The following is a 13,425-nucleotide window of genomic DNA, read 5'->3' as shown; positions in this document are numbered from 1 at the left end:
CGTTCCGTCTGTCCGAAACGCCCTTTTTCTCAGCGACCACAAATCCTAGCCACTTGGTACCAAACTTCAGCTTGGGGTTCTATACCGTGCATACCGTTTTCACATCGACTTCCTGTTTACCGACTGAATGTATTTACTAAACATATAGCGTGGATTTACAACATTTTTTTGGACAAGCAGATTAATACGGACAGTAGGGTGCGTCAGTTTCCCTCACTTTCATAAAATCTGACGCATTTTTGTTCGGGTGTTCCTTTTCACCAATAAAGACATCCTGTAAAATTTTTTGACCATATTCAAAAGTCTAATGGTGGCACCATGAGCTTCATTTTTTGCCAAAAAACGCTTATTTTATGTTTTCGTGTAAGGTTTGAATCACAATGTTGGACTCCATTTTTTGATTTCTTGTGAGCCAGAGATCATGTTAAGAACCTTTGCAAGGGATTGAGAAGCATTAATGTGATTCATAATCCATTTGTATTGTTTAAAAGTAGTTGAACAATGATTCAACGAACAGCTAAAACTCAAACTGTGCTTGATAATATATTTAGAATATGTACTAAAAATGTGTATCTAAGATATTTGGTTTACTCTATAAGGTGCCAGAATGTTTCATGAAAAGTGATCGAAATTTTGTCATAAAAGTCATAAAATAGCAGCTTTTTCCATAACTTTGAGCTCCTGGTGCCACCATTAAACTTTTGAATTTTGTCAAAATATTTCACCCAGTGTGTTTTCTTACCAAAAGGAACATAAAAACAAAAATGGATCATGATTGGAGGAACTTTTCATTTTTAGGGGGCAACTGATGCACCCAAACGGACAGCTTTTTTTCCTCTTGGTGTGATGGTATTTAATTGTGTAAATCAGGGGTTAATCGACGTTTTCTGCTTCGAGGCCCACCTATTCGTACTTGTAACAAGTCAGGGCTCATTAAAAATAAATAAATAAATAAAAATCTCCAATTATTTTGGCTGATCTATTCTATTAGAATCTAATAATCTATGGTAAAATGTATTAATGGGACGCAACATCACTCCCTGTTACAGATGGGAGCCCAGGAATTAAATAAACGTGATTAAAACCAAGCTGTTTTTAATTTGTAGGTATTGTATTTCAAACTGCACGGATGTGCTAGAAGGCAAACCATGTATGCAGGGCATTCTCAGTCAAAAGCGGTTAATGATCCAAAAGTGGAGTCTGGTCCATTAACACAAGAACTTACTGCCATGTTTGTGTTCAGCAAACAAGCAAGCTATTAAAACCAGAAAATCCACTGAAAAGAAGTGGATATAGAAACCACTCTCAGTGGGATTCGATCCTTACACGCTACCGAAGAAGGATTTTTCCTACAAAAGAAAGATTGACTCGCTAAATTTGACATTTAGTAGAATAAAGTTTGATCCTGTTGTAGCTGTAACTAAATACAGAGACAGTAGTTATGCATACTATTAATTAAATTAATGTGAAGATAATTAACAGATCATCAATAGATTTAAAGGTGGTGTGTTTTTTTTTTTAAAGATCGTGTTTATTTTTAGTCGTTTTTGTATTTGTAATTATTTGAATGCGTACATGCACGACCCCACCAGCTCTACTGACCAACTTATCGTGGTTAAATAAAGTCATTCATTCATTATGAGTTGGAAATGGTATCCGTCCGTTGATTTCCCCGACGTCTCAAGCTACCTGCTGCTGCAGCTGTCGTTCTACACGGACACACCGATTTAAAAACCTGGAAGAGCATGGAGGAGTGCAACTTTTTATATGTGGCTGGGTTAAAGATCTGGGGATCAGGACACTATAAGATATAAATCCTGTATCGTTTATGCCCAGGTAAGGAGGAATTTCTGGCCTTTGTATGCGACTTTGCGATGGTTGATAGGAAGTTTTAGTATCGGGTGGAAACAAACCACAGCTGCTCGCTTCTCGATCCTCCCTGCTCTTCTCTTCCAGCAGGCATCACAGATCCATATAATTTACCCACAAACGTATTTATTTATTCTGCCCACTGCACGTGAGGCAGTTAAATGCAAAGGAGGAACGTGACAATGATAAAGGCTTGTTCTTCTTAATTTTCCCCACAAATGTACTAGTGCATCTCAAAAAAATTAGAATATTGTGGAAAAAGTTCAATATTTTCCATCAGTTATTTAAGAAAGTGAAAATGTTATATATTATAGACTCATTACACAAAAACTAAAATGTTTCAAGCATTTTTCTATTTTAATTTTAAATCAGTATGGCATACAGTACAAAAACACAAAAAAAAAACCCATCTCAAAATATTAGGATATTTCATTGAGTTTGAGTAAAACAGTATGAACACAGTGTATCTCTCGGTCTAGTTCAGTACACACAACCACAATCATGGGGAAGACTGCTGACTTGACTGTTGTCCAGAAGATGCTCACTGATGCCCTCCACAAGGAGGGTAAGCCACAAAAGGTCATTGCTGAAAAGGGTTGCTGGAAAAGGTGCACAAGCAACAGGGATGGCCGCAGTCTTGAGAGGATCGTCAAGAAAAGTTGATTCAAGAACTTGGGAGAGCTTCACAAGGAGTGGACTGAGGCTGGTGTCAGTGTATCAAGACCCATCACGAACAGACATCTTCAAGAAAGGGGATACAACTTTCGCATTCCTAATATCAAGCTACTCCTGAGCCAGAGACAATGTCAGAAGTGTCTTATCTGGGCTAAGGAGAGAAAGAAATGGACTGTTGCTCAGTGGTCCAAAGTCCTCTTTTCAGATGAAAGTACATTTTGCATTTAATTTGGAAATCACGGTTCTAGAGTCTGGAGGAAGAGTGGAGAGGCACAGAATCCAAGGTGTTTGAAGCCCAGTGTGAAGTTTCCACAGTCTGTGATGATTTGGGGTGCCGTGTCATCTGCTGGTGTTGGTCCACTGTATTTTATCAAGTCCAAAGTAAACACAGCCATCTACCAGGAGATTTTAGAGCTCTTCATGCTTCCCTCTGCTGACGAGCTTTTTGGAGATGCTGATTTCCTTTTCCAGCAGGACTTGGCACCTACCCACAGTGCCAAAACTACTACCAAATGGTTTGCTGACCATGATATTACTGTGTTTGATTGGCCAGCCAACTTGCCTGACCTGAACCCCACAGAGAATCTATGGGGTATTGTCAAGAGGAAGATGAGAAACACCCGACCCAAAAATACAGATACGCTGAAGGCCACTATCAAAGCAACCTGGGCTTCAATAACACCTCAGCAGTGCCACAGACTGATCACCTCCATGCCACACCGCATTGATACAGTAATTCATGGTAAAGGAGCCCCAACCAAGTATTGAGTGTATAAGTGAATATACTTTTCAGAAGTTGGACATTTCTGTATTGTAAATCCTTTTTTTGATTGATCTTAGGGAATATTCTAATAATTTGAGATACTGGATTTCTGATTTTCATGAGCTATAAGCCATAATCATCAAAATTAAAACAAAAAAGGCTTTAAATATTTCACTTTACATGTAATGAATATAGAATATATGAAAGTTTACCTTTTTGAATTAAATTATGGAAAAAAAGGAACTTTTTCATGGTATTCTAATTTTTTGAGATGCACTAGTATTTATTCCACTTGAAAGGTGTACGCCAGACCAGCTACTGGATTTGGGACACGACAACATCCTGAACTATTTAGTATTTGGCTTCAAACTTGAGGAAAATTGTGGCCCACTAGATGGCGCTTCGCAGCTCACTAATAGGCCACGCCCCAGTGGTTGAGAAACACTGGCGTAAATGACTATGTCATAGTTGTTGAGGTCAGCATTCATAATAAGTGTCCTCTTCCTTCGATTGCTTGCGTTCTGATCTAAGCGAGATCACAGTTGATCTTGTTTTCACTCTCTCACACAAGTATGAATGAACACCATATTAACGTCGTTGTAAGGTATAATCCCGTGGTCTTGATGCCTGCTAACGAGTCTGTTCTTGTGTATCCGCGTAGCGCGAGTTTGACGAGAACGAGGTGGACCCCTACCACGGTAAACAGGAGCACAAAGCTGAGCCAGAGGCCATAGATCTTCCAGAGGAGCTCAACCTGGACCAGGACGAACAGGCAGGACAGGACGAGGAAGGAGAAGGTGAAGGAGACGGTTAGTACACACCCGCTCCACTGACGACGCACGAATCACGAGAGGTCTAAAAGCATCGTCTTATTCGGAATTTCTCTTCCGCTCTAGCCGAGAACCCGTACGATATCGAGGACAAGCCCATGGAGGTGGACGAGACCCAGGGAGAGGGACAGGGAGAAGACGAGAAAGGCGACGAGATTGCGGAAGACCAGCAGGACGCTCAGGGTGAAGAAGCAGGAGAGGAACAAACGGACAGAGACGAAGACTCCGAGACGGATGAGAAAGGAGAAAACCAAGGGGATGAGGAAGAGAAGGAGCAGGGACAGGAAGAAGGTCGAGAAGAGGACAAGGCCATCCCTGCTGATCAGGGCCAGGAACCAAAGGTGTGCTTTGGGTTTTGTTGTTTTTGTTTAATCGAATTTTGAGGCATTTGATTTGAAAGCATGCATCCGATCATTTTTCACGTGCTCTTCATCAGGACGACGAGGATGACGGTGACGCCCAGGTGGAGTCTGCTGAGAGGAAGGAGCACGCCGCAGACGGGCAGACCGGTGACGAGAACGTTCAGAGCGACACAGCGGTGGAGCTGGCAGGAGCTGCGTCCGAAAGAGACCAGGCTAAAGAGGTGAGTGCTCTCTGCGTCACCAGCAGAAAGACTGAAGTTCAATTCAGACACTTGGATTCCCTTTTTTTTTTTAAATCAACTCCAGGAACACGGGAGCGGCTCTGCTGACGCCAGTCAGGCTGAAGGGCACGACTCCACACTGATGGCCAGGATGAGCTCTCGGAGGCAGAGACAGACACAGACGCAGGTCCGTGCTGATCGCTTACTGAAACTGAAAAGCAAGACTGTGTCGCTTTTAAATTGTTCCTGAATATTTAATCTGAACAACGATTGCACTTTGAGACAAAAGTATATTGAACAGTTATTCCACGGGAGGGAGTGGAATAACTGTTTTTGTTCACTGGATTTTGAGAAACGGCGCATTTTATTTTTACTTCTTGCAAATTCGATAAATAAATAACTTTATACACAACGTCCGACGAAATCCTTTCCGCTTACAATGTAAACAAATCACGAAATGACAGGAGCAATTTGTGCCATGCGATAATAATTCTTGAAAAATGTACTTGCATAACATATTTTGTTGGCTTTTTTTTTTGTTTCCGAGTAGAGTTTTAATTTCGTCCTCAGTTGCTTCTGTAACACGCAGGGATGAGAGTTTTCCGCGGATCTGCGGAATTCCGAGTTTTTCCCACTGAAAATGTCATTTTTGTCACATTCACACACATCACATTATCTCTAGCCGCTTTATCCTTCTACAGGGTCGCAGGCAAGCTGGAGCCTATCCCAGCTGACTACGGGCGAAAGGCGGGGTACACCCTGGACAAGTCGCCAGGTCATCACAGGGCTGACACATAGACACAGACAACCATTCACACTCACATTCACACCTACGGTCAATTTAGAGTCACCAGTTAACCTAACCTGCATGTCTTTGGACTGTGGGGGAAACTGGAGCACCCGGAGGAAACCCACGCGGACACGGGGAGAACATGCAAACTCCGCACAGAAAGGCCCTCGCCGGCCCCGGGGCTCGAACCCAGGACCTTCTTGCTGTGAGGCGACAGCGCTAACCACTACACCACCGTGCCGCCCGTCATTTTTGTGAAACGTGTAAATCCGTTGAGAAAATTTCGGGGTGGGTGGGGGTCGGCTCGAGGCGAGGCTTGTGGTGGCACAAGCAGGCAGGATCTTTCGGCAACGCTCATCGCAAAATTAGTCGCAGCTGTGATGACGGAAATCGTCATTGCTTTCTTCAATATTTATGCTAACGACAACTCACGACGATTTCCAGCAACGTTTTGGCACTAGTTTCATCTCGCGTCTACAATTCACGGAGAAACAAGCTACACGTACACGGTTTTGATCACTTCTTAAGTTCTAGTTATTTTGGTTAGTTTTCAAAGTTACTTCGCCAATATGGCGAAAGTTTTGGACCGCAAAAATGAGGATCGTGCCAGGGAAATCGATAAATCGAACGGGATAAAGAACCGTTTCCGATGGGCATGGCTCGATAGTAGCGTTACCGTGCAGATAGGGGCACAAACTGTGACGACGTGCCTGACGGAACGTATCCGAAAAGTGGCCGTGCCGGGAAAGGTTCTGTGTATTCTGTGCTCAGATACGATCAATTATGGAAACAGAGGAGCTCGAAACATCCAGGAGCACATCAACACAAAAAAGCACAAAGGTACGCTTTACTTAAATTGTCAAAGATAGAGTCAAGAGGAATCTAATATATCGTTACGGTTACCGCCATTATCGCTCATGATGTATATAATTATATCTGTAGGGATTTGTTATCTTAAAGTTTATAAACGTTTTAAACCATCATTTGAATTTGAAAACATTCGTATATATTATGTGGGAAAATTGGCAGACATTTCAGAGTTTTTTTTTTTTTTTAAATGTCCCATTCTCATCCCTGAACACACCCTGTGTCCAAAATCACTCACTCGCTCACTACGCCCTACTCACTATCTAGGGACTATCCGGAACGATATAGCGAGCTGACTGGTAAAATGAGAGAACTCTTTCGGACACAACTCCACCACGTCATTACGTCACGCAATTAAAACGTGCCCGATCACTCAGCTGGTGGCGTTTTATCTCATCTCATTATCTCTAGCCGCTTTATCCTGTTCTACAAGGTCACAGGCAAGCTGGAGCCTATCCCAGCTGACTACGGGCGAAAGGCGGGGTACACCCTGGACAAGTCGCCAGGTCATCACAGGGCTGACACATAGACACAGACAACCATTCACACTCACATTCACACCTACGGTCAATTTAGAGTCACCAGTTAACCTAACCTGCATGTCTTTGGACTGTGGGGGAAACCGGAGCACCCGGAGGAAACCCACGCGGACACGGGGAGAACATGCAAACTCCACACAGTTTACAAACTCCGCCGGCCACGGGGCTCGAACCCGGACCTTCTTGCTGTGAGGCGACAGCGCTAACCACTACACCACCGTGCCGCCGTGGTGTTTTATTATTTTCAAAATAATAAACACGCGTGTGTGTGTGTTTGCAATAAATCCATATTGTACTGAGTGTATTTCCCACGTTTAATAAATACAACGTACCTGCGTCTTTCAGTTCTTTTAAATCAAGGCTGAATTCTTTCTTCCTCCTTCTTCGCCGCTGCCTTTTATTCAATCAAATTTGAGGCTTTTGATTAATTCCGGGCTCTGCACTCTAACGGTTATTTTTGTATTTTATCTCGTATTCTATTTTAGAATTTTTTTTTTCTATTCTCTTAGTATTTTTAATTGGACTTGAATGGCTGTTTATAATGCGTTTCAATTCACCCCGACCCTTTTTTTTTTTTTTTTTTAATTTTAAATTGCTTGTTTAGTGACCATCGGTTGTACATGACTTTTCACGATGCGTTGTGGGATACTTTGCGTGCACTATATAGGGTGTAACGTAATTCTCACTATACATTCGGATATATATAGTGCGCTATACAGGGACTATATTCTTTTTAGCCATTTCTGTTTCTTTTAAATACTTGATAACCAAGCTGCCATTTTGTTTTTCTCTACTCACGGTATACGAGTAGCCAATCAGAGCGCACAATTTCTCATATCCAGTGAATGTGGATAGAATAATAGTCTTTAGATGTGCTGAGTGATTTGACAAAAGTGTGTGTGTGTGTAGAGTTTTAAGCGGAAGCCAGGCCGGGCAGATAACGAGCGTTCCTTGGGCGACGCCAGCGAGCGTGTGCACAAGCGATTGCGTACAATGGAGAGCGCAGAGCAGAGAGAGCAGGAACACACTCCTAATGACGCCCAGCAAGAGTCTGACATGTACGAGCATATCAGACACGGCGAGGAAAAGTACGACACACAGACATACGGTAAGCACAGATTCTCTCTTTAAAGTGCATATCCTGGACCAGTTTCCTGTTTTTTTTTTATATGAAAGTATGTCCCTTTACACACTCATCCAGAAGGGTAATGTTGCACAAGGCCATCTGTCTACAGCAGAAAAAAATAAAATAACAAAACGCGTCTGGAAAAATCCCAAGGGAGTCTGGAGCCAGATTCGTGACGTCACGTGCGGATCCGCCAGCAGGCTGCGAGACCCTGCACGGATTCAGTGCACAGTCTGTGTAGACCAAGTTTAGCAGCGAGCGATTTCATAAGCTACGCACATGGAATCGGCTAAGCAGGGCTGTATATACATTTAATGTGTTTGACAGGTCCCAAGATCTCAAGCCCTGACACGCAGATCCCTTGATACATGTGAAGGAAGTGTATTATTGCCCAGCGCTTTCGTGTTGTTTACTTTTGTGTGTGTCAGTAAATAACATCATCCGTGTACCACACAAACACAGGAACACCTAATTTAGAGTATAGTCTCTCTTATTTCTTACCCTGGCAACAGTCAACTTGTGAATCTTGGTCTTTTTCTCGGCTCTGCTTTGGTCCTCGGCTTCGAGGGCGTCAGTGGATGCGGCACTTCGCCTTCTGAACACGGCTGGGTCCTTTGGCGACGCTGACACAGATGGAGACGGTGTTGCTTTGGGCATTCTAACAGCTGGAACTGCGTCTTTTTTCAGATCAAGTTGCTTCTTGAAGCCCATTTCCCGCTGCAAATAGTTCTCAAAGTCGTCGGGCTTTATGAAGTGAGCCCCGCGTATGATGCTGTGGTCTGTTGCATGTTGCCAGTTTTTCCGGGTGCCTCGCACGAAGCGCTCCCATTTCTCTCTCATTGTCCGGTCTTTTGGGAAACGATGAGTACTAATCCCATCAGGATCGGTGTTGCTACACCCTCCTACGATACATCTGTTAACCGTTTTAATAATTATGCGATAACATTGAAGAAAACCACCAGGTCGTTTTCTCATAAACAAACCAGCGCTGACGTAGGATTCAGAAGAAGGCGTCCCGCACACGATGTGACGAAAATCAATGTTTGTCGGGAAATCCAAACTCCCAAGGTTTTTCAGAGGCGGACCAATTCGCCTCAAATGGCTCGATTTCAACTGAATTTTTCTGGTATTGCGCAAGGTAAAAAAAATTGCACAAAATGCAGAATGTGACAGATATTTGACCAAAGTCTAATATACAGGCCTAGAAATTCATATCTTTTTTTTCGCCAGCCAGCCGGACTAGTTCCCTTCCAAAGTAACTCGCCAAACAGAAAATCAACTGGCCAAAATTTGTTCATGTATGAATTTTACTTCTGTCAAAAATAACGCAAAAGAGAGTAGTTACCATTGCTCATGACTAACGTGCATTTATTTCAAGACCCGAGTATTTTGATACTGTTGTTAAATACATAAATGAGAACAACACAGAGCACCAAAATATAATATCAACAAATAATAATATATTGGAAAACTTGGCAACTTGGTGTACGAGTATTGAAAACTATCATGACTATAGCACCCAAAATATGTCCAACATGCTTTCTGTATTTCACCATTTATGAGAGAGAAAGCATTAGGAGCTTCATATTGACCAGGAATCAACTTGAAAAAAATTATTCATTCCATAAAAATTGTATCGCAGCCGAGGCCTACCCTGCTCCCACGTTTGCTTACAAGTCCTTTGTCATTTCTCCTCTTCAGACCGAGGTCGCTTTGTCCCCGTCTCTGGCGGTTTCTGTACACCTTTCAGAAAATTCCACATCACAGCGTAGCTTTGGCAGATGTAGATGTAAACAACAACAAAACCACGTGTTTAAATGGGCGATAATGCGGCCACGTCTACTGAATTTGATAATGTGATGTGGCAGTGGGGGCGGGGGCGTGGCCAAGTGGCGGTCTGTGAATGGAGGGTGGAGTCAGGGAAGGTGGAATCATTGCACCTGATGGAGATTAACCTGCGTTTGTGTGTCTTCCCCAGTGACCGCGCCCTTTAAAAGGAGAGGAGAGCAGAGAAAGGGAGCTCGCTCTCCCCAACCAGAACACGGATGTGCGTGCGCGGCTGGGAAGTGATAAAAGGCCGAAAAGCTAGCAATAAATAGTTCATTGAGAACTCAGTTCTGGCCTTCTGTGCTCCACCCACCTGGTCCAATACTGCACGTGATTACCGCGATATTCAACGAGATGCGTTATATGCATGCGCAGTAGTGAAAAAACCGACAGCCTGACTCGTACACGATATGATTCGGAATTCTTCGGTAGTTTCCGTCCTGCCGATAAACACATCGATTAACACAGACACGGCACACGCTTAATATGTGGCGGCTTTGATTGACGGTGTGTCTGAATATTCGCTTCATATATATATTTATTTTCAACTAGCCAGCCGGGCTGACTAGTGACAGGAATTACCCGCCAAATGACAAATTAAGTCGCCTCAGGCGACCGGACCACCGCGAATTTCGAGCCCTGAATATAAAATAAGAGAATTACATTGATCTTGCTCCTGAATTTACCCAAGATGTGCCCTTTAAGTCTGTCTTTTATGTTAACTTGATCCGCTCAGTATCAAGAACGAAGATCATCACCGTGTGGTTGTGGGGTTTTTTTTTGTTTGTTTTTTTGTGCGCTTAGATGCAGCGAGCGCAGAGCAACAGAGACAAACTTCCATGAAGCAAGATGATGATGATGATGATGATAATGATGTTGCTATGGATACAGAAGAAGAGAAAGAGATGCAGGCAGTGGATGCTCCAGAGCTAAAGCCGGAGAAGCTGGACAGCTCTAAAGCCTCTCAGAGAGGTAGGTTCTCTTCAAACTAGTTTTTGATGAAATCCAAGTACTTGATAGCCTGGCAAGCCAGACTAAATGTGAATATTTAGTCTGGCCTCGATCCGTAGACATTTCCGAAGGGGGTAGGAGGAACAACCCGCTGTCTTTCAGACTGTCTCTGTGCGTATAGGCCAACGCTCTGACCAATCAGCGCAACAGTGACTGTGACGTAGTCAGAGCGACAGAAAGCAGTGGGGGAGGCCTTGAAATAAATCATTTTTCAAAATGCGTATTAATTAATAAACAGGTTCTAGATATTAAGAAGTTTGGAGATAATGACCACAAGTTTGGAGTCTGTACCACATACACTTTTTTTTTTTTCCAAGTGTTTTTCAAGGGTTTGCTTAAACTGTTTTTGAGAGTTTTTATTTAGTGGTGTTTGGTGAAATAATTTCCCTTAAATTTAAAATAACGGGAAAATAAGAAACAATCAAAAAGTAATGTTTCAAAGCTGTTTATTAATTCTTCGTACTGCACAAACTAGCCCCATCCTTTTGGCTACGAGCGGAGCCAGCTGGTAGATCAGACTTTTGCCATAGCCGGTCGGCAAAACAGCGAAAACGTCCTTCTTGAAAAGGAATGAGCGGAGAGCCTCTTCCTGCTCATGTTTCAACGAAAACTCCAAGTCTAATTCTTCTAAAACTGATTCCAAAGCGGAGTCAAACGCGCGCTGTTCACTAGCCGTAGCCATCTTTCCTGCTGCGCTTTCTCCAGCGTTGCGCAGCTTTGTCGTCACTCCTGCAAAAGCCCGCCCAAAGAATCCAAACAAAAACCTTGCGTTGTGATTGGCGGGCACGATTTGATGCCCGGGGTGTTTTTGTTGATATGGTGCAAGGCTAGACCCACTCGTAGGCAAAAATATTTTTGGCCGCTAGGCGGGTGGGTCTAGTTTACTAGGCTAAGTACTTGATAGATTTCTGAAATTTTTTTTTTTTTGGGGGGGGGGGGAGGAGTATGGAATCAATTTTGTGTTAAAATGTTCATACAATACTTTTGAAATATCAAACAAAAACGACAAATCAAAATACAAAAAAAAAAGGTCAATTTTTTTAGACTGGCAAACAAATTATTCGTGTAATCGTGCAAAATATCAGTCTATTACTCTTCAGAAACCTTTTATTTTTGTTCCGCGTCTTTCTCAGTTTTGTTTGACGTAATTTATTTTGGTTGCGATTCCAGCTTTCTCGTTTGCGCTCCCTGACTTTTTGCTTGCAGTTTTGGCACAAACTTCACGTGTGGGTGGGCTGTCCAGGAGTGCATTCCCATTGGCTAACTTGTGTTTGACTGACAGCTCTGCTCAGCGATTCCCCCGGAGGCTGTTGCGGCCATTTCCTACTCGGATTTTGTACTACTGCAACACATACAACACATTTGTCCCGCACTTACACTTTGTTGAATTAATTCAATATCATAGTCGCCACTGAAGTCCACTCGATCCTTGTTTACCGTCAATGGATCGGTCACTCGTCAAACAGTCCGCCAGAATCCGAGTAGGGAATGGCTGAGCGGAGCTGTCAGTCAAACACAAGTTAGCCAATGGGACTGCATTCCTGGACAGCCCACCCACACGGGAAGTTTGTGCCAAAACTGCAAGCAAAAAGTCAGGGAGCGCAAACGAGAAAGCTGGAATCGCAACCAAAATAAATTACGTCAAACAAAACCGAGAAAGACGCGGAACAGAAATAAAAGGTTTCTGAAGAGTAATAGACTGATATTTTGCACGATTACACGAATAATTTGTTTGCCAGTCTAAAAAAATTGACCTTTGTATTTTGATTTATCGTTTTTGTTTGATATTTCAAAAGTATTGTATGAACATTTTGGCACAAAACTGATTCCATAGGGGGATGAGAACATCATAACTGGCAACATCCATCAGAGGTGCTGGTTTCATCACTGTGCATGCTGGATAGATCCCAACCCACACATGCTGGTTTCGAATTCTCTCTTCTAGGTCTGGAAAGTGGAGAACTGGACACCCAGAAGCATGATAAGGAGGAAAAAGAGGAGAAACCAGAGACGAAGACGAGTCTCGAAGAAGAACAGAAGAGGGAGAGGAGTAAAGAGTCCACCATACACACCGTGCCGGATTTGCTGACGGAAACGGTCAAGGTGACATAACTCAGCTGTGAGACGGAAACCGACCCTGCCACCGTCAAACACTTTGACTGAACATGTTTTTTTTTTTTTTTTTTTTTTTAATGTGTCCTAGCTCCAGATTAAAGATCCAGATCTGCTTCGAAGAGATTTAGAGCTGCAGTTGGAAGCATGGCACAAGCAGACTCCGGGATCTCTGGAAGAGGTACACAAGAACAAGCTGAACGATGTGTTTTTGAAAGGTCTAATTTGCGCTGTCGTTTGTTTCTCGTCAGACGTTCCTCCGTTTCCATCGCGTCTCGCTTGGAAACGCGACCCTGCGTTCTAGGGCTGTAACAATATGCGTATCGAAATTGCGATACGCAGAGCCACAATCCGTGTCGCGATACAAGAAGGCAGAATCGCGGTACACCCTTTCAGACTTCTCCTCAGCCCAAAAACAGAGGCGCTTCCAAAC

The 13,425-nt window shown here is 43.2% G+C and overlaps 1 protein-coding gene across 1 annotated transcript in view; it reads left to right on the top strand.

The window, feature by feature from the left end:
• Positions 1 to 13,425, top strand: part of mdn1 (midasin AAA ATPase 1) — a 149,334-nt gene that overhangs the window by 122,040 nt on the left and 13,869 nt on the right. Inside the window, exons 87-94 of the mRNA XM_060913949.1 lie at positions 3,969 to 4,116; positions 4,204 to 4,478; positions 4,574 to 4,720; positions 4,806 to 4,907; positions 7,826 to 8,024; positions 10,674 to 10,841; positions 12,826 to 12,983; positions 13,084 to 13,173. Of these exons, the coding sequence (XP_060769932.1) occupies positions 3,969 to 4,116; positions 4,204 to 4,478; positions 4,574 to 4,720; positions 4,806 to 4,907; positions 7,826 to 8,024; positions 10,674 to 10,841; positions 12,826 to 12,983; positions 13,084 to 13,173 (1,287 nt within the window). The remainder of the gene's footprint in view (positions 1 to 3,968; positions 4,117 to 4,203; positions 4,479 to 4,573; positions 4,721 to 4,805; positions 4,908 to 7,825; positions 8,025 to 10,673; positions 10,842 to 12,825; positions 12,984 to 13,083; positions 13,174 to 13,425) is intronic.

This window comes from Neoarius graeffei, chromosome 2 (genome assembly GCF_027579695.1).
Source record: "Neoarius graeffei isolate fNeoGra1 chromosome 2, fNeoGra1.pri, whole genome shotgun sequence".
NCBI lineage: Eukaryota > Metazoa > Chordata > Actinopteri > Siluriformes > Ariidae > Neoarius > Neoarius graeffei.
Note: the sequence above shows the minus strand (reverse complement) of the source record. Positions and strands in the feature narration are given on the sequence as shown.